Source organism: Sinohyriopsis cumingii, chromosome 3 (assembly GCF_028554795.1).
Source record: "Sinohyriopsis cumingii isolate HCF-2022 chromosome 3, ASM2855479v2, whole genome shotgun sequence".
In the NCBI taxonomy this organism is placed as follows: Eukaryota; Metazoa; Mollusca; class Bivalvia; order Unionida; family Unionidae; genus Sinohyriopsis; species Sinohyriopsis cumingii.
Window position 1 is genome coordinate 73,169,541 of NC_142963.1, and position 26,179 is coordinate 73,195,719.

A 26,179-nucleotide genomic window follows, 5' to 3' on the forward strand; every position below is an offset into this window, starting at 1 on the left:
ATTTTCCTAGGAAACTATCCCAACATCAAGAAGATCACTTATCCAAGAGTTGCACCGGCAAACATGAGCAAAAAGAACTATTCTACAAATCTGGCCGTACTCTGTAAATTACCACTGCGATCAGGATCACCAGGTGGAAGGCACAAGCCAACATCTCTTCCCAGCTAACTAACAGGACATCGATGACCCAGTCCTCTGGATCTAGGTATGATGAGACAAAGATGGGCAGTTTCCACCTTGTCACAAAGTAGTCTATTCTACACCTAAAGTCACTGTGGAGATAGAAGTTCTGAATGTCTTGGTGAAGGCCCAAGGGCTGAAGAGTGCAAAAATAATAATACCCTGGCCCATAGAAACAGAAACAAAGGAACCTCCGTGATACCTGGGTATAGAAATACACATCAGATACAGCAAACTGATGGAATATTCACTATGCCAAACTGATCCATCTTGAATTTTGAAGCAGAGCAAGGCTCTGACCACTGTGGTGGCCATACTTGATGTCAAAGAAGCAAAATTTTCATTAAGGATCAAGTAAACATGACAAGAAGTTGTTTACAGAAAACACCAATATGACCATTTTCAAGATGATCACTGTGGCAGCCATATTAGATGTCTGAGAAGCAATATTTTCACTCACGACCAACATGATAAGTAGTCATTTAGTGAAAACATCGTGTTAATACCACCATCCATTCAGCAGTAATGGCAATATTTTCGTAGTGGTCACTATCCTGAATCTCAAACTGCTGCCATTTTCCGTTAACATCAATGTCTAATTATAAGAAGTCTTTATGTGAAAATCCCATGCTAATATGACCATCTATTGAGTAGTGATAACAATATTTTAAAGACTGATGTCATGCTGGCTAGACAGGACATCAATTCATTTACAACCAACTTGATCTTGCAATAAATGTGTGGGTATAATTTGATGACTTTAGTCTTTATCTTTAAACACTTTTAACTATGAGTTAAAACTGTCTATTTGTTTCTAAGATTAAAACCATTATCATTTTTTTCATGCACAAAATCAATTTTATTCCCATTTGATTCAAATTTCAATTAAAACCTTAAATATGATAAATTTACCATAAATTATACAATTTTGTAGCTGTTTTCATTCTATGGTGTTTTGTTCATCTTTTATGATTGACCATTGAGCTTTACTTGGTTAAAGTTTATTGATCATCTTTTAGGGTTGAAGTTTTTGCTCTGAAATTTATTCTTCTCATTCATTCCTCATTTGTTTATCATTTATTATTTATTTGTTTTTCAATCAATTTGCATTTCAGAGGGGTACATAAATGTTTGAGGGTCGGTATTGTCCACCTGAAATATTATCCAATATATGCAGAAATGTAAAGGTTTTACTTACTTTGGTGCTAAGACTTCCCTTTTAAGCTGGAGATTATCATCATAGCCAAACTTCCTTAGCACTGTCCACGTTGTCTCATGCCTTCCTCGCTGAATGAATAATGTGTGCAAGAACAGGAAACCTACAAAAACAAAATCAGAAAAAGTCAATATATATGTGCTAGATAACATGTGAGGCAATGAAAGGCAGCATAGCCACAAGCGCTAACCATGTCCAAAGTTGCCTACATTCATCTAAAATGACAAGACAAAATGTACCCTGTCTCAAGATTCTTTATTATGAAATAGAGCACAGTTGTTTTGAAAAAATTCAGCTTTTCTTCTCTTCACAGAAAGAGATCTCAGAATCACATAATTACAAAATTAACAATTTCCCTACAAGAAATAAAAAGACCTGAAAACAAGACAAGTCAGGTATATTGTTAGTAGCATCATTAAGACACTTCTAAAAAGAATCTGGGAAATTAAAGATACATTCCTTGGAAACTAAATTTGAAACTAACATGCTGAGTGCATCCTTTGTATTAACTTGTAAACAGATTCTCTTACCACCAAAATAACCCCCATTGTCTTACTTGGCCCATTGAATTTCAGGGTAATCACTGTGAACTAAAAATAATATTGGTTCTGTTCAGTGAGATGGAAGTTATGAAACTGAGACCCACTCTTCTGTATATTTCTCTCCCCTGTATTATTACTTTATAACCAAGTCTATAACAGAATCATAAGTTGAACAAGTTTAAGGTCTGCCGCTATATCATGAAAAAGTTTGACTGCATCTTGAGACATGCATGATGATCAAGATAGGGAAAACCACCACAGCTTGCTCGCATGCTACCCAGTCTGCCTTAGGGGAACAGCGTCCATCCAAATTTCCACTTTTGTTTTGGCAAAATACTGTTACTTATTCTTCATTTGAAAAGCAAAGATTACATTATGACATTATCTGAATTTTAGATCTGTATGCAACGCCTTGCAGATTAAAAAGTCAAAAAGTGATTTTTGGACTGGTTATTTTTCCATAACATAAAAATGTTTTTTTGTAACATTTGTTTTTCAGTATGCTTGTTTAACCCTCAATGCACTTTGCATTTTGTTAATTTTGTTCTAAGAAATAAGCATCTTCCTACCACATTCATTTAGAGTGAAAGTGACATACCTTTAAGTGAGAGTCCACTGTAGTGACCCCTTTCTATGACCCCATCAGTTATGTGTTTCCTGACTATGGATTTGACATCCTCTAGTGCCTGAGTATGCAGTGGGGCATTAAAACATTTTCTCTGAAAAATAAATCAAAATATAATCATTTTTGCAACTGTTCATAGTGGAACTGGATTTTCAATCCATTTTAATACATACAGGAAATGCATCTATTATTACTTTGTTATGAAATGTTTAACTCACTTTTGGGCACAGGTGTCAGTGTCAAAAGATTATCTGAATATAAACCCAAACTCCACTACCTGCTTTCATACTATTTTGTACATAGGCCAAACTAAAAAATTTATAATACGCCTCTCCCTTGATAACTCGCACACAACGGGGTCCACAAATATAGACCACACTATAAGCAAGGGCGTGAGTTACCAAGGGACCTCCAAAAAATGAAAAAATCTGCTTAGACATAGAGAAAACCTGGGGGAGGGGGTGTTAGGAAACTGGGCTGTTTAATGACTGAATCCTTGTTTTACAATCACGTCGATAATAATTTTTTATAACGTGCTCTTTCTACTTAAGTTTTTTATTATTCTGTATAAAAAACATTTACTTTCAAAATGTCTAACATGTGTAAGATTGTTTAAACTGGTTTCAACAACCATCATGTGTACCCGAAAACATCTGTGTTTTATGTCACTGCTTTTTGTTTTGTTGATTAGTCTGGTTCCTGGAGTGGTATTTAATAGTATACTGCCAAGTAGGGAATCAATGCAGCAAGGAACTAGACTAACGGTTGATACACCACCATACCTTTTTAAAATATATATAAAAAAACTAGACATTTATTTCGTAAGCCAGTCATCTACGTCAAAACTCAATTATTATATTGCTCACTTAGTACAATACTGATATCGTGATTTCATTGGAAGTATAGTGAAACTTCTTATCATCCTTGAGGATATCTCTAAGTGCCAGTTCGGAAGTCTCTGAAACTCACTTGCCCACAATAGTCCATATCTGTGAAACCAAGCTCTTTATATTACGAAGTATTCATTTTGCTTGGTTACTTTTGCTATCTTGGATCAGTTATAAACAAGTCTGTTAAATTAAGGTATTTTATGTTATATACACAATAACATTTATGACAGTAAATGAGTTCGCCCGACATACGACCAAGGCTGCTAGAATTTAACCATGTAGGATTTGCATGCTTTTTACCTTTTCTTTTATTCCATCGCTTTTATTTGATTCAAGAGACATAATTAACGTGATAATACAAAGGAGGCCAACTTTTGATTCAGTGCAACAATACAAATAGTTCTGCAAATCAGTTATCAAAACCAGGTCGGCACTTAATTATGTTCTCAGAGAAACGCTTGTGGACATTGCTGTTACAGTAGATTGTCACATTTTACATTTAAATACACATTGCATTTATGATGATTACACTTAAGAGGAACGAAAAGATAGAACTAAAACACAAATTTCACTTAATAAAAATTATTTACTGCCTACAACTAGACAAAAGTGACATGATCATTGATCAAATTTTCCTTAATTTCTTTCATTATGATGTGCTAATAAATACGTCTGAAGAAAAATATATAACCATTTATATGACTTCTTACTAAAAGTTGATAATTTCAAAATGTTGATTAAAATTTCCAGGTCCTATCTACCTTTATACGACCATAAAAAGAGCAATATATCAAAGTTTCAGTTACCAGTTTTGATCACGATTTTCTTCAAGTTCAAGAACTAGGGATCAATTTTTGGGGTATTTTCTGGTTTAAAAAATGGGATCCATGCCTGACCCCACATTATAAGCGGGTTTGCGAGTTATCAAGGGAGTGGTGTATGTTTAAAAAATCAGGTGATGATTCTATTCATAATGTCCTAACTTGCTTAACATGAGAAGAAAGCAAATGTCTCCTGGTATAGATTCCATATTAGACATGATTTTGGTCTTCCATAAAAAACCTGAAATATTTGGGGTTGGGAGTCCTCCCCAAATGGGGTCTTGAGGGGCAGTGCACTCATTCTACACTCATAAAAAACTGCTCCTGGTGCAACTTATGATAAACTTAAAATAAACCAAAATAATCATCTGAAAAACTAATAAACTTACCAAAATTGTTCAACCTGACTTCAAAAACTTCACAATATTTATAGTCACATGAATTCGTTCTCCAGTACTATTGATGCTGAAGTTATTTCATGTGCATGTCAGTGTTCACATCGTAATTAAGTCACAATAATTTGTCAATTTTTGCAGCAAATATATCATACTTCTCTCTTTTTATAACAAAACTGTAAAATAAACATGCAAATACATCAACTACAAACAAATAATCCCATACATTCACTTGTCTTTTTTCTCCAGTGATATGCCAGTTGAGCTCTTTTTGCGGCTTTGGCAATGATTTCTTTAGCCTTCCTTTTTGTAACCACTGACTTTTTTGGTTCAATGTGCAATTATTTCTTTCCCTTCTCAATAAGAGCCCTTTTCCTTTCCACCAACATGCAGTGTACATATTCTGACAGAGGGCTACACCTGTTCTCTCATGCAAGAAATCTTTCTTCTAGTAATTAAATGCACTTTTTCCAGATGCCTTCTAAGCTTCAATTTTTTCATATGCAGCTTCTTTTGTAGGTGCTGTTCCAAACTCTTCCAACCATGATTACCATAATTCACATCTTTCTTGCAGAGGTCACAAAATGCCAGTCCTCAAGCATTCAGTTTTATTATAAACTGACCAACTACTTTTTGCTCCAGCCATTCCCATTTCCATATATTTTTTAAACCTTTATCTAAACTTTTCGTGTTATGGTTTCTCTCAACAACTTGGGATGCCATGTTTTGGAGGCATGCTTCTTCATTGGATGAATTTAAACCTTTGACCAATCAGAATACTCTTTACATGAGTCGTGTGCTAACTAATATATAGAACGAATAATTTATAAGGGTTGATGTGGAATGGAACTAGACAGACCATTTAAAAAACCCCAGATCAAAGATGATATAAAAAATGGACTATATCAAGACAAATCTGATTCAAGTCAGGAGAAAAAGCAGAATTGCGCTTTAAAACAGAGAAAAGTCTGTTAGAGGCTGCTTTGAAACATTATTGGAATTGGGAATTATGTATTGGTTCCTTCCAAATACAACAAAAATCTTACAATTTTATTGATAAAAGAAGAGGTTTAATTGGACATGATATCACTCACGTCTGCCATCTGTGCCATTGCCAGATGTGTGTGTATATTAGGCTTTAACAATTTACGACATATTGCTACAATGTCTGCAGTGTGGTAGTTTATAATGATGTCAAGCATTAGGGCCCCCAGTCACTTTATTAAAATTCCTTTGTGCTAGTTTATCTTAGCAAAGACAGTCATATTTTGCTGTGCATGTTAAGAAATCATTTAATGGTTTTCTCATCTTATAAATGGCTACCATTTGTTATGACAGGTCAACATCTTTTGGGACCCCCTCATCCAAACCCCACCACTTTGCCAGATGGTTTATGTCAGATTTGGTAAAATGCTGCTTAGCAGTTTTTGAGAAGTAGATTAAAAAAGGTTTTCTCACTTTTGCAATGGCTGTCATATTAAAGGTTTTTCTATTTCCAGAAAGTAGCAACAACGTATAACAAATAAACACCATCTGTATCAACTTCAAAGCTCTGCATGCCAGGATACTTTCTATCAAATTTGATCAAATTCTGCTGAGTGGTGTTTGAGAAGTCATTTTAAGGTTTTCATAATTTTTAGTAAAACTGGCCAAAGTTTTATACAGTGTAGTGCATTAGGCATGATGGCCATCCAACAACAGGACACTCTTGTCAGGAACGGCACATAAAACACAAAAACCCTTTCAGGAGATGATGCTACAAAAATAGTCAATAACACCAACTACATATTGGGTTCGATGGATACTAATAAAGAGAAAGAGTGAAATAACTTTAAAATACTTCCTTGTGCATTTCATTCAAATTAGACTGCTTTGACTTGAATTCTCAATATGTGGAAGGTTACTTAGCAAAAGAACAAGTTTGCTACATGGACAAACCCTACAAATCGACTTCAATCTATATAAAAGTACACGCAACTTCAATTAACAGAATGGAGATTCCCCCTACAACACTGGGACACACGGGTATAGCACCTTATACATGTATGATGGTGCTCTGTAAAACTAGGTCAGGTCGGAATTTCCCTACCAATGCAATACACTGAACCCCAAACAGGCTAAAGCTACCAAAAGCAACTATATTGTAAGAATCACGTATTAAAACAATAAAGGCATCCCAACAAGGGTAGATAAACTTGGAAAAGCTCAATAAAACTGGGCCAAGTTCTTGGTGAGGTTACTAAAGGGGAATTTGGCAAGCAAAGTACAGATGCTGAAGTGAATACAAAATTTTATGTTGAATCAAAATCATCTACATACCAAACTGTGTTGCATTTGGCATATCTATTCCTCCAAAGTTGACTTGTCAAGTTCACCAAACTTTGTTGAGAGACAGAGGTTGGATTTCAAAAGATGTGCTTACAATATAAACTCTACAGGAAACTCTCAATGAGCCCCCCAAACAAAATGGTATTTACACTATTAAAGCATACACCTCTGCAACCTTAACAACCATCGAGAACCAGTTGCTGCCAAAGATGTACGTCAAGCAACCAATAAGGTGGCAAACATGAAACCTCAGAGAAATCAGAGATGCAGAGAACACCGCTAACATACACAATGGATGGAATAATAAAGAATTACAAAAAAATACACATGGGCATAATCTGAAGTGGACTCGCAAGTTTTAAACATCACAAGTGTACATAAATTACTAAAAATGAATAGCTAAGTGGAAACTTGTTAATTCAGTGATGTAAGTGGAAACCTAACTACGCTTTATACACGGCTTTATTACTGTGTTTATTCCAGTTAATTCAGGAACAACACATTAAATATCTTTGTTGTAGGAATAACATTTTATCATAGGAAACAGTCAACTCGCCATTACAATAGTGAATTGGATTTGCTTTATAAAAATCTGATGGTATATGCCAGGATCCTTTTTATAAAAGTTGGAAAATTTCTGTAGTTTCTGAGACATCCCTTAAGTTTTTTCTATTTTCAGTAATGGCGGCCATATCTCAAAGCAGATCAGCATCATTTGTATAAACTTGAAAGTACATCGTACCAGGATTATATGTCAAATTTTGGAAATGTAAATATTGGTTTATCTATCTGTTCTAATTACAGTTATATTAAGTGGTGAATCAAAATCATTTGTGACAACCTGAAAGACCTTTCTGAAATTCTTCTTATGAAAAATGTGATCAAGTTGTGTAATAAAGCAGTTTTTAAGAAACTGATCAAAACTTTTTGTTTTTAGTTCCAGTGACCATACCTGATGGCAGACTGGCACTATTTTGTACAAATCTAAATTCTCTTTAAGCCAGGTTGATTTTGTCATCTTTAGTCAATTTCTGCCAGTGCATGAGAACAAGCTATTTGAAGGTATTTCAAGTTTCAGTAACAGTGGCCATAGTCAATGATGGATCAGCGATTGCTACAAATTTGAGGTCTTCAAGCCAGAATGCTTTCCGTACTTTTGAGTACAATCAAAAGGTTTTTATATTTGGAAGTTGTACAAATGATCCAGCATTAAATACAGAATAAAAGTCTTCATACCAGGATACTCTCTACCAACTCTGGTCAAAATTTGTTCTGAGGAGTTTAAAATAGCTCCTGGTAGAGGTATGAAAGACGAGCCTGTGCCATTCCAATAGCTAATGTCACCTAACAGTTACAAGAGGCAAAAAACATAAGAAGACCTATCATAGTCTTAGAGTTTACCAAATTATTCACGTATCTAAATGCTGCATTTTAAAACAAATGCAGGCATTTTCATATTACCTGAAACAAGTACACTTCTTCATCGTTTAAAATTTGGTCATTATCTAGATCACATATCTGAAATGGAAGAATAAAAAGCTATACATTAATGTAAACAATAATTATTTCTGGGCACATGAATAATAAACAATCAGCTGATGACACAGACATTTATTCATGCATGAGAAAAGTAGCATTTACAAATGAGCTTATTGAATGCCATAATGTAAACTATATGGAATCTGGTCTTTCCAAGAGAAAAATTCAGAATAATACTTTAAAATAATATTAATGTCATTACTTCATTATAGCAGACAGCAAAATACCAATTATCTCCTCACATTGTCATTATACTAGATAACACAAAGACCTGTAATTTGCTGTTCACATTCACATTCAAGTAGATAGCAAATGACACATTATCTCCTGTTCACATTCACATTACAACAGACAGCAAATGACACATTCTCATTTTTACCAATCTGCTTTGGTATTAGCAATAAATTCTATCAGGAATGAAAGGTAACATAAGTCATTCAATTATACGGACAAGAAACAGTAACAGTTTGCATATATGCCCTTCAATCAGACTGCTTTCCATTCAGTATTTTAACAAAGAAAAGCGAAAAATACAGAATGCTGTCAGATCATACAGATTACTTACTTTAAATATTCTTTGAAGAGCTCTAGCACACTTTGGAGTTAACTGCAAGAAAAAGAATTTTTAAAAAATAAATGCAAATTTAAACAGTATATCTTTACAGTCAACCAAAACTAGAAATGTGTTTATGGAACACAGATGCATTACTGCAGTGCCTGAAAAGTAGCCTAAATACAAAATTTAACCAAGGTGTGATGGACGGTGGGCAGAGAGGCATGCTGACAGATTTGGAAGAGCAACACTATGTGCCACTACAACATCATGATGAGGCAACAAAAAGAGTGATGACCAAAACATGACGAAGCATTACAGTAAATTTATTTCTACAAGCTAACAGAAAAGGTAATCAGTTAGTATAGCATCAGACTTGTAATCCAAGAGTTGCAAAATCAAAATCTTCCATGGCCATCCCTGGTCAGCTGTCTGTGTCCTTCAGGAAGGTACTAAACTCCCATTTCATCATCATGATATAGTCAATAGACCATTCTCAGAATGTATTCATGTGACCTGTGTCAACAAATCCAAAATGAGGCTAAGCTAGGCACCAGCTTTATTTTACCTCGCAACCATGGCTGCTAAAACTGACACTGGCAAGAGAAAAAATGTGATGAATATTGTTGTGTTCTGTTGTGCCATGGCAATGCTAGAATTCACAATAGATTTAAGCTTCCACCATATTCCATCAGTGAAGAAGATGGAGCTTCGTAGAAAATGGATTGCTGCAATATGTCATGATGAGAGGCCGAATTTTAAGATAAGAAACTGGATGATTGTTGGTGTGTTTGTATTTTCTTGCAACTGAATGATGTAATAAAGAGAAATCCAAACACAAAAAATTTCAGTCAGATGTATGTATATGTGTTTTATAATGTTAGGTTTCAAAAAAATATTACCCTTAGTTCCATTCTACAAAATGGGGTCATCAAAATCTCTGTGTACCTCCATGCAGTGCATTTATATCAGCAATTATGAATTGATGTATGAATAGTAATTACAGAAAAAGTGAACTTTATTATCTTGTTGAAAAAATACGTAGAAAAAAGTAGAATGAAAATGACCATGATAGAGAAGAGAGATAGCACCAGTAAAATGAAAACGATGAGAGAACAAGTTGAAAGAAATTACATGAGAGAGAGAGAGAGAGAGAGAGTGGATAAGAATTAATGAAACTGTTGATAAAACATACTGATGTGTGTAAATGTAAGGAAAAATGCACACTTAAATCATGGGCCATTGAAATTCTATCATTGTTTTAAGTTAATGTCAGAGAATCCCCCCAAAAGGGAAGCATATATATATATATATATATATATATATATATATATATATATGATTTTTTTCCTCCCTTTTTTCTAGCATATTCTGGCTTTTTATTTTAACTACAGTGATATAATTTCAATGGCCTGTTTCATTACAACTATTATTGCAATTAACTCATGGTTTATTTTTTCTTTTGGAGACATCCATGATGAAATTCTCAACAAATGCAAAAGAAATATTTGGCAAACAGCTCAGATCGTTACTCAATGTACAGTAGGACAGCATATTTTTTCTCGATCTGCCTAGCTTAGCCTCATTTTTGTGATACATTAATGTTCATGAGGATCTCATTAGGAATGGTCTATAGTGTGTTGAAAGTGTTGTTAATAATCAAGCAACTACATCAGAGACAAGTAAGCATAGCAGCCATTGTCAAAATTATGGCTTAAAATGACTTTGGCCTACACATGTTGAGCCTACAATCAAAACACTGCTGTAAAATCAGTGACATTGACCCCAAGGTAAAAAAAAGGCAAGCATGCATGTCGCAGAATGAATTGTCTTAGCTTCATAGTAATTTATCCAGAGTATGAAGAAAACCATCAGAGGGTTTATAAAAATAAACAATGAAAAAACATTGACAGAATCTGAAACAAAAATATGTTATGACTGTGACCTTGACCTCAAGGCAAAAATGGGGCAAGCAGGCATGGTGCAGAATTAACTTTTTTAAAATGATAATGATTCGCTTCAAGTATGAAGAAAATAAATTTAAATTTACGTGTTTAATAAATAAAGAACATTGACTAAAGCAAATTTTCAATATGACCCTGACCCAAAAGTCAAAGGAACATGCATGTTGCAAAATGAACTGTTTTAGATTCATCATGTTTCATCTCAAGTATGAAGAAAATCCATCATGGAGTTTAGGAAATATAAGCAAATGAATAAACTTTTAACCAAAACTGTAATGCAATTTTCTATGACTGATATTGGGCTAAGGTCAAGGTGGTAAGCACACATGCCAGAGGAAATCCTTGACTTCAAAATGATTTATGCTAAATATGATGAAAATGTATTAAGGAGTTTAGGAAATATAAGCAAATAAAAGAAACTTGTATTAAAACTTTAATGCACATTTTCTATGACTGTGACCTTGACACAAGGTAAAAAAAGCAAGAGAAGATGCCATAGAATGAATTATCTTATTTTCATTATTGATTCATGTTAATTATAAACTATGAACATATCCTTAACCAACCATTAATGATGACTATGAAGCCACCAAAGGAAAAGTGACCACTATGTCTCACTTCCCGCTAATGTGGACACAAGAAAATGTGTATCATAAATCTTACCTGGGACTTTAATTACAATAATTATTCAAATTCTCTTGACATTTTCAGATCATTATTCATTGTTGCTCAAGTGTTAAACAATATTCCAAGGAGACAGAATGAAAACTGATTACAGCACAGATGCCAGACAGCAGATAGAAATTGTGCAAATAAACTAACAAGCAGACCAATGATCTTCCACTGATACTTGTACTCTAATATAACTGACATGAATTAGTTAACAAGAACTCACAGATATGGAATCATGTCTAAGAAGCAGACAAAGGTGGATTCAGGGTCAAATATGTACGACATGTATATGTGAACCAATTATTGCAATTACCTCTTTTTCCTCAGCATTGTATACCGGGGCAGTCGGATGAAGAACTGCCTTCTGGGCATAATAGAATAACTCACTGATGTTCTTCAAGGTTTTAGCTGAGCACTGGAAAAGTAATACTGATTATTCATAATAATAATAATTGTAATTAGCCTGTCCACAGAATAACTTGACTATCTGTAGCATTTGCTATGAGAATCTTTTCTGTAAAATGTTGAAAATGCTATTACACTTTTACAAAATACTTAAGTGAATATGCCTCAGAGATACTGGACAAAAGGGATAACATGAAATCATTAAACTCGTACACAGTAATGTAAGTTTTTGAAGTGTTGTGTATATAATCATAGAGGGAAAGAAGCTTATGTTGGTGTCACAAGCCAGCATGGTACGTTGCCACCTTGATTGAGGATTACTCAAAATATACACAGCCCCAACTACAGTGACTGATCTAATTGCTAGGACTGGTGTTTGAGGATTACTCAAAATATACATAGCCCCAACTACAGTGACTGATCCAATTGCTAGGACTGGTGTTTGAGGATTACTCAAAATAAATACAGCCCCAACTACAATGACTGATCTAATTGCTAGGACTGGTGTTCACTACTAGAAACTACTCACCAAAGACACATATTGAAGAATCAATCTATCATTCATGAAACATAAACATCATAAAAAAACATTTACTAGGCATACCGCCAATATAAAATCACTCTGATATGCTATTGCTATGTGCTACAGTGTTATAGGTGGATATTCCATTCACATTTAGTAAATTCTTGACAGCTGATAGTTTTAAAATGAATTCTCGTGTGTAACTGATTTTAACTTTGTGAATGAATGCCACTTCAGGAATCAATTACTCTGGTCTTTAAAAAATACAGGATAGTTTTTTAAATTGGGGGATAGACTTATTTTTTCTTATGGGCATACCATTACAGTAAATATTATCAAAGAAACTTGTATTATTACAAAACACAAGAACCGCTCCGGTGGTCTGAGCATCCACCTCAGATGTGAGAGGTCATGTTGCAGACATGTAGCATGATGTCCCACCCAGTCATATTATCCTGACACCAGGCCGACCAGTCCTAACACTAACATCCTAATGCTGAGCGCCAAGCGAAGCAGCTGTTAGTATCATTTTTATAAGTCTTTGGTATAACTCAGTCGGGGATCGAATCCATGTACCTGCTGCAGCCAATTCGGATGCTCTAACCACTAAGCCACCAGAGCGGTCACATAAATGGGAATATGAAAGTACACATCTTGAGTGTAATATAAGTGCCTGAACTTGCACTACAATGACAGAGTGAAATATAAATGCTCGAAAATACATAAAACGGAAGTTATCAGTAAGGCCTCTTGTGAGAGCATGTTGACTAGGCAAGAGTGGAAGTAATAACTAATGAAGCACAGGATTTTGCATCAAAAGCTCTAAATAAGGGTAGACCACTCATCTTACACCCAACTCAGTAAGCTGATGTTTAGTACTTTTAATGCTAAAAATACCCCAAAGTCATGCTTAACATCTTTTTCCACTCAGGAGGGTGGCATTTTTGAATCATTGGATCTTCTTCTAATGTACTAGATCAGGGTAATGTACCTGATGATTTTATATTACACAATCACAATGATGCATACAAGTAATTACTCTATTTGTGAAGAAAAGCTCATGAACAATAACGGGCCAAGTAAGAAAAATACATGGTCTAGGCTATGTACATGTCTGCCATGTATAGCCTATCGTGTGCTGAAAAATGGCATTAAACCCTACATCAACAACAAACAGTGCATGAAAAGAACCTGATCTGACCAGACAAATATTCTGAAATTTACATATTGATTGATCAGTGTACCTCAACACATGTTTCCACTTCTGCAAAGTCATTCATGATTGGCATCATTGACTGTAATTTGAACAAAAATGGGAATAAGTCAACTTAACATTCAGCTAAATATATATAACATACATATTTTTTTATGCACGTGAGGAACAATAGATACCACTTAATCTTTAGTTGGGTTTTTTTGTGTTCTCAGAGAAAATAACATACTTTACAATGATAGACTTTTTCCTCAGAAACAAATCTTGAAAAATAAAATCATTTCTTTCTTCCTCATAAAATAAAAATTTTGGTGCCCTTTCCATCTTTTAAACCATTTGTAACTAGGTCATTTAAATCATTCGTAACTAGGTCAAGGTCATTTGAGAATGAAATAAAGTACAAAGCTGTGTCTGAGTGTTTTATATCAGTATCTTGATTTATTATTCAAACAAATATTACCCATATGTAGTCTATATCAGTGTATGGAAGATAGAAACATACATTTTATTTATGTGCATTTATATCATGTATATTTTCTATCAAGAGAAACAAAATTCTGATCAATCCACCAGAGTTCCATGGCACGAATTAAAGGTCACATACCCCTAAGGGATTAAATTATTTTCATGTAATAAGGTGAAATCAACATTAACAATAATATGTTCATGCTGTAGCCCACCTCCATTGTGGAAAAGTCAAGTAGATCTGTCTTATTTCCCACCAGTATGACTGGCACTCGATGTTCCTCCCCCAGTGTCTCTCGCAGAAAGGGGAGCCAACTGGATGTGATCTTTTAAAAAAGAAAGAACACAGTTTCCTGAACAAATGAAAATTATTAAATTGTTTAATTGTCACAATCTTCCTTGCAAGAAAATTAATGTCTCTAAAACTGTATACATGTCCTGTTGCTAAAGTGGACATCATGTTATGTTTATTCAGCTTGTAAAATGCTTTCAAGATAGACGATAATCAAAAGTGTGGGCTGACATGCACAAAAATGCCACAAGTGATAACTATGTCATGAAGGCAGGCTCAACAAAAGTCAGCTACTACTGAAAATTAAGTACTGCTACAACTCTGTACTTGAAAATGCACAAACAATTCATTGTATTCATTCCTGTGATTAAAAGTATCTTGGGCAAAAGGTCTTATATAAATCTGTTAATCTGTTGAACATGCTCTAGTTGTTTTTTTCTCACTGTTTTTTTGTGCGCAAAAAAAACCCAATTTCTTACACTTATCAATATTTACTAGCCTTCAAACTATTGAAATTATTAAAATTACTAGTCCAACAAGAAATCTACTGGCCTAGTGAATAACTGCAAATTTCATGCCCTGTGAAGACCATGACGTTCACTAAGTTTCATGGCAATTCATCAATAAGTGTGGAAACAGCTGTGCTAACACAATTATATCATTCCACAAGACAAAAAGGTCAAAAACTTTACAAAAATGGCAGGAGCAAAGTGATTTGTTGACATGTATATCTTCAAGTAATAATCATAACAATCACCAAATTTCATGATATTCCATCAAAACTGCTGGACTAGCTGCACGAACAATAACATGCCAGACAGACACAAGGTTTACTACGGTTGCTGGGGTATATATAATTTTCAGTGTACTATGAATTCGTTTAATTTCATGTATATCAATATTCATGGTTTTTGAAGAGAAAAAAAATCTAAACTTTATCACTTTAAGCTAATAATTATCAGTAATCTGAGCATCAAATATATGTACACAGTCAAAACTGTATGTCAAATTAGAATATAGTATATCCATTCCTCCAATTCCAGGGCTCCAAATTTCTTCAAATGTTTGGCAAAAGAATAACCTTAAACTTTAGTTTTCCTCATAAATTATTGGCATTCATCTTTTTCTTTATCTGCTGTCATATTTCATCTATTTACAGACAAATCAGGTTTCTTGTTGCGTACATTGTTCTTTGTATTGTGAAACTAGATTATATGTACCAGTCAAAAATATTTGTGATTAAGTTTTTTTCTACCTGTGTGCACATAGAAAACTACCATTCATACTTGTATTGATTGCAATTTCATCAATATAATTTTCACATTAAAAAAAACTGACCACTGTGACCCTGACCTTATATAGCTATATTAGTAGTGATATTTTTATCCTGTTGTAAACATCTTTACTCTCTCTGGTGTCAATTCATCCGTGCTATAAAGACAGTACTGATAGAACCAAAAGCATCAACCAATGAGCTAAACTTTAATTAATCAATAGGAATATTCTATCCATTCTGATGTCAAAGTCTGACAAAGATCCCATCATAAAAATAGGTATATTGCCCTTTAAAAAATAGACCAAAAACTGATGTCTGATGGAAGGTTGGACATATCAAGGGATGAAAAGACACTGGCTGTTGCCTAACCTTTTTGCAACACTTGCTGCAGTAACATGACTCAATGGTCTTAAACAAATAAAACATAGCGAAACCCAACAAGTTTTGTAAAATTCAACAAATAATTTAGTGTTTTCTATTTTTTTTAAATGAACTAGTACTTATTGTAATTTCATTCTGGATAGTTCCAAATGTTTACAAGATAAAATCTCAGTTACAATTAGAAGTTCTCTTACTAAAATTATAATACAAAATTTGGTAAACAACAGGTGGACCCAGTATTTCATGGGGAATTTCCAATGTTCTGGACTCAGACTGAGATAAACATGTTGTTTACAAAAACAAAATCAATGATTCAGTTCAGGTAGAAAACAAACTTGATTTTGGATAAGGTAAAGTCTAATATACAATTATCCACAGTGTATAATGAATAAAACACCTAACAAACAATGCAAATTAAATAAACATAGCAGCAGGTAGACAAAACAGATATTTTCATCTGCTTCAGCACTTAAATATGTGGGTTGGAAAAGGGGTCATATTGTTTCCACAAAAGAATCCTTATTTATTAAGCCTTTAAATTCGTAGCTTGCAGCAGCCATGAAAACCTTCAGTAACCTAATAAAAACATTTTTTTTTAAAACAATATGTCTCAATGATTAGAACGACTTTGGGATGCACTATGGATATACAAAAAACATGAATATGGCAGTTAACACCTCAAGACAAAATGTCTTGAATACTGGAATGTTTCCTATAGACAAAATTACCCCAGGGTCCATGTAGTGGGTATCTGAGAAACTGTGCTAGGCTGGAGTAGGCACAAAGTCTCAACTCAAGTCTTCCTATCTCCTACATCTTGATAAATAAAAGCCTTCTGTTATGGCTATAAAAGTACTGATCAAGTGTTCCACAGTTCAGACAGAGTTCTGCACCTTGCCCTTTATAAGGAACAGTTCCTTAATTTTTTAGTTCTCTCTACTGCCCTCAATTTTTGTTATAAAGACTTACCCTTAACTTTACACAATTCAATAGATAATTTTTATTTTCACTCAGAATTAGTGTTTGGTATAATTAGGTAATGTTTTCTAAATTCAAATGAAAATCAGGACTGCTTGGTTCAAGTTGCTGATACCTGCGAGTTCACTGAATGAAAAGTCATAACATGCCCTAATTTCACCCTGTAAAAGACAAAAATCAATTAAAAAAGACAAGAGTACAAATTACCTTTTCAATGGAATCTTCATCATCCACAGCATAAACAATGCACACCACACTAGCCTGAAAATATACAAGTATAAAGCTTCTTATTTACTTTGCAACTTGTTATATATGGAGGTGCAATTTAATTATTTAACTCATTAACCCCTGGCACCATGTTTACGTGGCAGGAGGAAGAAGCCTACTGCCGAGCTCTGTAGTGTCAAGGTCATATATGATACACTAAAGTGGGTGGTATTACTGAAAAGTAGACAGATGTAGCTCCATACAGATACCAAATAATCTGGACGTTCTAGTTGCACTACAAAATACAGAGAGAAAAACCTAATTTTTTGGACCCATTTTTTTTCCACCCAAAATTTGTGGTTGGAATCTGATTTTGTGTATGGATTTTTAGACTTTCTGGCCTTAGATTAAGGCAGACTGGCCTGAACGGCAAACAGACAGGTGAACCATTGCAAAAAGTAGGATAAGGTGGGCATTTTGAATAAAGAGTGGTCTCGATACAAAATGATGGATCCGTTAAGAAGAAAAAAAAGAAGAAAAATAAATCCAACTTTTACCCTTCTGCTCATGCAAGAGCAAAATAACCACTGAAAAACAATGTTTCTAACACAGCTAGGCATTAGGCAGATGAAAAATCTCTTGAAAGTTGAAGTATTAGGATGTATTTAGAAATAGTCCCCAAAATGTGTTTCCTACTCGCATTTCAGGTGAAAACGACAAAAACCTCCAGGGATTAATGAGTTAAAACATTTTGTTGTGTATCAATTAGTTAAAACGCGACAAATTCGATCAATTTCTCAATATAATTATTTTGATAGGTGTCTACACAGCTGAATTTGAGATTATTCTGAGAGAAACTATCTAAACATCTTAAGTTGAAAGTATCCACACAACTGAATTTAAGACTGTTCTGAAAGTATCCACACATGTAAAAGTATCCACACAACTGAGTTTAAGAAATTCTGAGAGTATCCACACATGTAAAAGTATCCACACAACTGAGTTTAAGAAATTCTGAGAGAAAGTATCTACACGACTCAATTTAAGAATATTCTTTTAGAAAGTACCCTCACATCTCAAAGTATCCATACAACTGAATTTAAGACTATTCTGAAAGAAGGTATCCACACATCTGAATTTAAGAATACCAGGGTTCATAGGTAAATGGAATACAGATTTGAGCTATTAATACAAACCTTTTTAACTTCATCTGTAAGTGCTTCATGGAATACAGATGTGAATTATTAATACAAACCTTTTTAACTTCATCTGTAAGTGCTTCTTGGTCTTGTTCTTGATCTAGTAAAGTGAAAATAAATTTAGCAGTTGACGTTACATCAAATATTTTCTCAAAGTTGTGAGAAAACTGTCACATTTCCTTTAAATGTCAAATGTTAATTTACTATGCAACCACTTTTTGTTTGTTTTGAAAAGATTTTTCTCTGCTTCTTTTTTTGTTTGCAAACACTAATGGTGTGAATGTATTCATACTATAGATTAAAAAAATGATACAACTGTCTCACCATCTTACCAGATTGTAAGAAATTTGCTAGCTTCTTTAAAAAATTCAAGCAGCTCAAATAAAGTGCTCTGGGTACAAGAACTCATCATTTTGAAGGAAAATACTTCTAAGAAATCTCCTAGCACTTTCACGATAATCAGTATATTAGTATATATAAAAAACAACAGTTTAATACATAAACACCTGTATACTGATAGTCCCAGACCAGAAATTTGGAAGCCCTAATGCTGAAATTCTCATTCACAAAAACTGATAGTCCTGCCACAGTAAGTAAAGGGGCCCTTGATGGCTGAGTGATCTAAGGCAGCCGCCTTTACAGATCACGGTTATCTCACCTGTCTGTGCAGGTTTGAGTCTTGGAATCAGCTTACATGGGTATATGAGACAGCTTGCCAGTAGCTTCCCATGGGTCAGCAGTATTTCCTGGATTTCTACTGGATTCTTCTTCCACTGGCACTATGCATAAACTATTATTTACTGAAAAATGCTGCTAATCTCACACACAAAAAACATGTAAAATTAATTCTAAAAGCAAATCTAAACTGGTTTCAGTTGCATCATAGCTTCAATTTAAAACAAAATGGAATCTCCTTTTAAAAATTTCTTTTTTCATTCATAATTGTATACATTAATATATAATTTGTACATGAGAGTTCAGCATAATAACACATGTAGACAATATTTAAAACTGACAGTCCAGGACCAGAGATTAAAAATCACTCCCACTTGCCCTTTTTTTAAGAGCAACCAGCCTTGTAAAATGAGTACAAAACAAGATACTTGAAACAATACATAAAGAATTAATTTAGACTTACAAGAGAAATCTACAATGTGTGTTGGGACTCTCTCGGGTGTGACATCAGCGGGTATGGTAATCTCCTCTGCTTTGGCAGGTACCTGACAAACAGACACTCCAAATAAATACTCAAAGAAAAATGTAAGATTCCTATGTCAATTACCAGTAGATAAACAGTTTTCCAAATACATTTAAATAAAAACTTTTGTAAAATTACCTATTTAACTTGATGTGAAGAAGAACCAATATTTGTGTTTTGTAAAACATCTATGCTAACAATGCAGAGCATAAAGTCCAAGTCCCAAAAATGCAAAATCTCAACAAACTTAATGACATGAAAATCTAAACAGGTCATCTACATTACATTTGCAAACATGCCTACCACGCCTACCAAATTTTACTTGTCTAACTCAAGTTTCTATTTTTTCATACCAACAAGGTTTATTAAAAAAAATATTACAAAGATTAAACCAAGGATGTTAAAGACATGGCTGTATCTGAATCAAGAAATGTAAGAAACCAGTCCATTTAGAAAACAGGGCAAGAGATCTGACCTATTCTCATCGGATCATAGGTCTAACATATCCTTATGGTGCCCAAGAACCCCTCTACCATGATGTCTAAACATGTCTTTGATCATGGAGTATCAGCAGAGCTAATTGAAATTTTTTCCAAACACTCATCCTTCAAATGAGTGAATTACATCTGATACTAGTTTCTGTCATCACTGTACTCAACATAGTACACACTTCTACTATACTATGTATCCCCTTACATGCCCCCAAAAGTCGCCTGATACAAGTTTGATATTAAAACTGGTACAACCATGAAAATGTTTTGTTCCGAGTGAAGATAGTAGCTTTAAACCACTCTAAGACATGTCCGCTTTGATAAATATATAATTATAAACAAGGTTTATAACTCTGTAAATTGCAGTTTCACACCTAACCCTTGATTTTGTAATAATTTTCACATTACAGAAACACTATTCAATAATCTAGGTATCATTTTAAAGTGAGAAATTTTACTTTTTAACAAGCTATCACATATCTTTACAGGTCAGACATTAGGGAAGACCCAGAAAATGTCAACATGTGGTTTTTTTCTTCATACTAAGTCATCACTGCAGCCAAATCTTCATTTCTAAAAGACTATCCAAGGACACCTATCAATAGGAAAATTTCTGATTAGCCAACAAAACAGGAAGGTTATCACATCATGACCACAACTAAAATATGAATCAAGTAGCTGTCTCCATTTATATTTAAAGGACAAAATGTACATGTATGTTACAGTCACTTTAGAAGCAGTTGTCAAGTAAGGTGCTATTTTACTACATATGGATAAAATGACTTTACCAAATTATTTTCACATCGAAGTTAATAAGGAACATTCAGAAATTAAAGTGAAAGTGTGATTGGTTCAACAACAATGCCAATGAGTGTATTTAACTATTTCTCCAAAAGAGACACAAAACTGATTCTCTTGCAAAATACTAAATAAAAAAAGTCAAATATTACACTACAAAGAGATTGAGAGATTCTGAGCTGCATTGGGTTCACTGTTATTCCTAGCCTGAAAGAAAATATGTTCTGCAGTGTTTGTAAACAATATTCCAAACTGGCACAGGCTGTGCTATTTACAGCTTCTGTGTTTTGTACTCTGATCATCACTCCATTGTGAAATCAGACTGATGGCATAAGCCAACAGCAAGGCAACTTAAAGAGACAGTTCTTATGTCCCAAAAGGTGTAATGGGGAGAGTCCTGGAGTGATGTGACTTCATTACAGATGAAAGAAAACAGCTATCTCACCACACTAGGCATAAATTAGCTGAAACCATTGGATGTTAGATGTTAGCCATTGCATATTATATGACCCTGTTAATAACCCTGGCCCATGTATTTCAGGAAATGGTCAGTGCCAGATTTTTGGGGAAATAAGAAAAATCAACAGCGATGACAAGCCTAGCAGCAATGAAGTTGGGATCATGTTTCACAGATAGCCTGGAACATATAAGTATCCAGCCTGTAAAGTAGGAGTAAATCATGTTGACCACTGTGTTGTTATTGTCTAAGGTAGGAAGCAAAGTGCCAATGAGAGCATCTTAAGCCTAAGTGACAAAAAAGACATAGGTTTTCAGAGAAAGACATAGAGCTGATTATATCTTGGAGTGATTCTTGCAATATATAATCATCATTATATTTGCTGACTGCATCAGTACACCGATAGTGGGATGATCATCTTCCTCTATTTCGTGTACAGACACCTTCACTACACAGCTTTGATGTACATATGTGGTGGTGGTGCATATACTCTAAACCATGAGCAAAATGCAATAAAATTTGTTCCACATTCATTTTCAAATTAAACTCAGTCCACTTCATAGTGAGATCAGAGTGTGAAAAGATGTTATATGTTATCCCAACTTTCATTGTGGGGGTTGTCCTCTTTCAATAACACATCGATGTCCCTGTAAATCATACCTGGCAGGATTGACAAACTAGTGCCATCATCCCTCTGACAGCAATACATCATCAAAACAGATATGCACAGTGATATAAAAAAATCTGATATTCTGATGTTGGGGCTTCTTAAATTTCAGATCGGGCCCCTCTTGTATTCTAAATGAAGTGCCTGTTGAACTTGCCATTAAAACCCCCTCTCAAAGTTCTCTATGGTAACTTTGTACTGATGAAATGTGGAATTTTATTTTCAAGTTCTTGAAAAACTAGTAAACTATTAATTTATCCCAATGTATGTATTGAGATCTGAATAAATCCAGAAAACAATTTAATATGATCTTGTTTATTTCTTTTGATTATTAGAGTAATTGCAAAATTGTGAGACAAATAGCAGTAAAAAAAAAATTGGGCCTTCTGGGTACATGGAATTTAAGTCAAGGTTTGTGAAATATGAGCCTGGGCTTGTTATTTTTATAAAGTCATCAGCCCTGGGCCTATGCCTAAAAAAAATATCCTTGGAGCAGTGACACAATTAAACACTGACCTTCCATCTGGATAGGCAGCGAGGCATGTGCAAAAGTTTGTTTTGCTGGCATCCATGGTTTGTTCAGTGGGCTATTGGATAGTTGGCACAGTATCCTCCCGAATGGTCAGCTCAGGCATACCATGGAATGACCTGCTGATATGTTGCATGGCTCACCAATGTGAGAGATACCTGGTCAGTCATCACCTGGCAAAGCTGGCCAGATGGGCTGGTCAACAGTCTGAGTGGCAGTATATTGTGTGTATCAAATAGCTACATGGATCATGAATGTGACGTGTACCCCATGTACCCTGACTAACAGACATGAAAGCCATCCTCGGACATGTGGAGGGACTAAGTAAACTGAGCAGTCTAAAAGAAGGGAAGACAATCTCCAGCCATCACAGAAGCTGTGCAACAGATAGAAGGCAAAGAAGTCACCTGAGACAGCAAATGAGCCTGTCCTGAAGCATTCAACATATTTCACTTCCAGTGACATATAGGAAAAAAGCAGGGTCAGTTTTTCCACCACCCACCCTCACCCCATGCTACTACTCCAATTCTAGCTTCACAAATGTTATGGTTGCCATCCGTATAGTCCACACCATCTTAAAATGGGGTAATGATCAATATAACATTCTGAACTACACTCACAAGTGATGGTTGCTCGAGATGCAGACTCAGTAAAGCACTCTACTGAGAGATTCCCACATCTCTCATTTCCTATTAGATTTTTCTCAGCACCAAACCCATTCTGACCATGATGTACAAACACTGCAGGTCCAAGTCAATATGCATTTAGTGCATGCCAGATACACCTCATGCACGTCAGGCATGGGGCCGATTAGGACTAATTGTGATCAATTACAGTGTGAGCTCTAATCGTAATTTTAGTCATTGATTTCAGAAGCTCTGTAATCAAAATTGTCTTTCACTGTTGGGAAATCGCACAGTGTAATCATAATTTCAAATGATTACAACCAAAAAATCACTTTATTCTTAATAATTATAGGAATAATAAAAGTTTCAATTAACAAAAGACCATGAATGTTGACTATTGCAATCAGTTATACAATGTGTATCTGCCCAGAACAAAAAAACCCCAAAAAAACAAGCAAATACAAAGCAATCATAACCGCAATTGTAATAATCACAAGTAATCACCATGGTTTCCAAATAGTGTAATCATAATCATCAGTGCCAAAAACCTGTAATTGCAACTGTAATCAAGAACCTGTGATCGATCCCATGCCTGATGCTGGTCTTCACCTGTCTTAAATCTCTTGCACACTTGTGCACTTTGTTGCCATTGTTCAACTTTGAAAGACAAGTACAACAATTAATTTTTTTTATAAAAACAACTCAAAATTAAAAATGATCAACACTTATAACTTGAACAAGCAAAAAATATAAGGACGTGTGAATAACAACCAACAATACTATGTTGGAGCACATGGTCAGAATATGTAACATTAAATTTCACAACACAATTACTGCAACATGTGTACACAATACTACATAGAGATTCTAAATGGATGGTTGCACACTGCAAAGATAATCCTGGATTAAAATAGTCCAGAAGATACAATGCGGATTGTATCAAGTGAAAGCTTAAACTGGCAAACATCCAGCTGATGGGTAGCAAGAAAGCTGTGGCTAGGAGAAACAACGAGTTACGGTTTTGTTCCCTCTCTGTCTAAGTTATACAGATGGGAATGATGGAATTTTAGTCTTTCATGGCTTCCTGGATTTGGGGGGTAGCAGAATTTATTTTCTACTGCTAATATGATTGGGGAATAATGCACTCCAAAGAGAAATGATTCCAGTGAGGCAAAACTGTTACTTCTAAATATGTGTCATTAAATTTTACCGAAGAACATATACAAAAACGTGGATGCAAAGGTATCCCAATGAATGAAATATGGAGGTAGAGTTTTACTTGTTCATTGGAGATGTCCTTATTTGGACAGATCAACAATTCAGGCACAATTCTCCTTATATAATCCTTTATAAGTGATCTAAATATCTTGAAGCTTTCTAAATTTACCTCTTCTGGGAATTCTTCACTGACAAGAGCAAGGATCAGTGAGGTCTTCCCCACACCAGCTGAAACAGATTAAAGAGTCATTTCAACAGGACAGATGAATGAGAAAGTTTTATAAGGAGTTGCTATAAAAAAAACATAATCTATTATCTTACATAATAAAATGTGGTTCCCTTCATAAGCATGTTTAAAGCAGATGCATGAAAAACGAAGTCCCATTGTTAATGAAGATATTCAAAATTAGAGTAATCTGTTTACACAGATATACTGGGGAAAAGAAAAATTGTAGGTTCAATTCACAACATGGAGAGAGAGAGACCTGTGTGCTGGACTACTACCAAAGACAGCCAGTCACTTGACTGTATGCATTTCCAAAAATGTTTGGCTAACCCTACATAAGACAGTCCCAGACATCAGAAAAGGAAAGGTTTCTTATACGGAAAGAGAGCAGGAATACACCACCCCAAGCTTTTTTTGCCTAAAATAAATGATTTAGTGTAAATGTTTCTTTCTTTAACAAATGAAAATTTTAATGGTGTCAATGAATACCAATATGATGGTTTTCAATTAAATAAACAAAATAAACTGAAGACTAAATGTATACTTCACAAAATCAAAAGAAACTGATTATACAATGAGGTCTATCTCATAATCCAGAACACACGGCCTTCAACAGAGTTTCAGATGAGGTGTGCTGGACTCTTCACTCATGGAACTCAATAGTCTCCAGGATATTCTGAGTCCCTGACATAAACTCTGGAGTCCATCACTTTCAAAAAGGATAGAACGGAAAACGAAAAGCACAAGCTCATTGTCTTAATAATATCAGGATTTTAATTCATTGCCATTTCTAACATCACACTACAAAGAAAATATTTCAGTAAATAGTGTTAAGTTTAAGCATACATGTACACGAAAATTTATATTTGTTTTACTGATACAACAATATTAAAATAATATATATATATATATAAAAATAAACAACAATTAGTTTCAATCCAAGAATGATCACTGGGATCGATGTGTAGTTTTCTCTACAAAGTAAAGTAGTACATATATCTCAATTCCCACCAAAGAAACTTACATCAGTAAACATATGACATTGCCCTGTACTTTATATATAAATTTGAGTTAATATCATTATATTGAACAAAGAAGAAACAAAAAATATAACAAGCAGTATATGTGCAAAAAACAAACTACTGAAAACAAATATGTCACTCAGTAAACAGTGTTAAGTGTCTTACAAGTTAATAATAAGGAATAAACGTAGGGTATAATGTGGGCTTTATAGAAAAAAATTTATTTAATCTTGACACATGCATGGTATACCTCAATATTTTTGGTCAAGAATGAATTATGAAT

The 26,179-nt window shown here is 34.4% G+C and overlaps 1 protein-coding gene across 2 annotated transcripts in view; it reads right to left on the reverse strand.

Moving 5' to 3' along the window:
* Nucleotides 1-26,179, reverse strand: part of LOC149803092 (mitochondrial Rho GTPase 1-like) — a 75,580-nt gene that overhangs the window by 45,213 nt on the left and 4,188 nt on the right. For both annotated transcript variants that reach the window (XM_089952683.1, XM_089952681.1), the window contains exons 2-12: nucleotides 24,818-24,876; nucleotides 19,803-19,884; nucleotides 18,721-18,764; nucleotides 17,466-17,519; nucleotides 14,547-14,657; nucleotides 13,898-13,948; nucleotides 12,039-12,140; nucleotides 9,102-9,143; nucleotides 8,459-8,515; nucleotides 2,537-2,657; nucleotides 1,379-1,499 (exon numbers count right to left, since the gene is read on the reverse strand). In XM_089952683.1, the coding sequence (XP_089808809.1) occupies nucleotides 1,379-1,499; nucleotides 2,537-2,657; nucleotides 8,459-8,515; nucleotides 9,102-9,143; nucleotides 12,039-12,140; nucleotides 13,898-13,948; nucleotides 14,547-14,657; nucleotides 17,466-17,519; nucleotides 18,721-18,764; nucleotides 19,803-19,884; nucleotides 24,818-24,876 (844 nt within the window). The remainder of the gene's footprint in view (nucleotides 1-1,378; nucleotides 1,500-2,536; nucleotides 2,658-8,458; nucleotides 8,516-9,101; nucleotides 9,144-12,038; nucleotides 12,141-13,897; nucleotides 13,949-14,546; nucleotides 14,658-17,465; nucleotides 17,520-18,720; nucleotides 18,765-19,802; nucleotides 19,885-24,817; nucleotides 24,877-26,179) is intronic.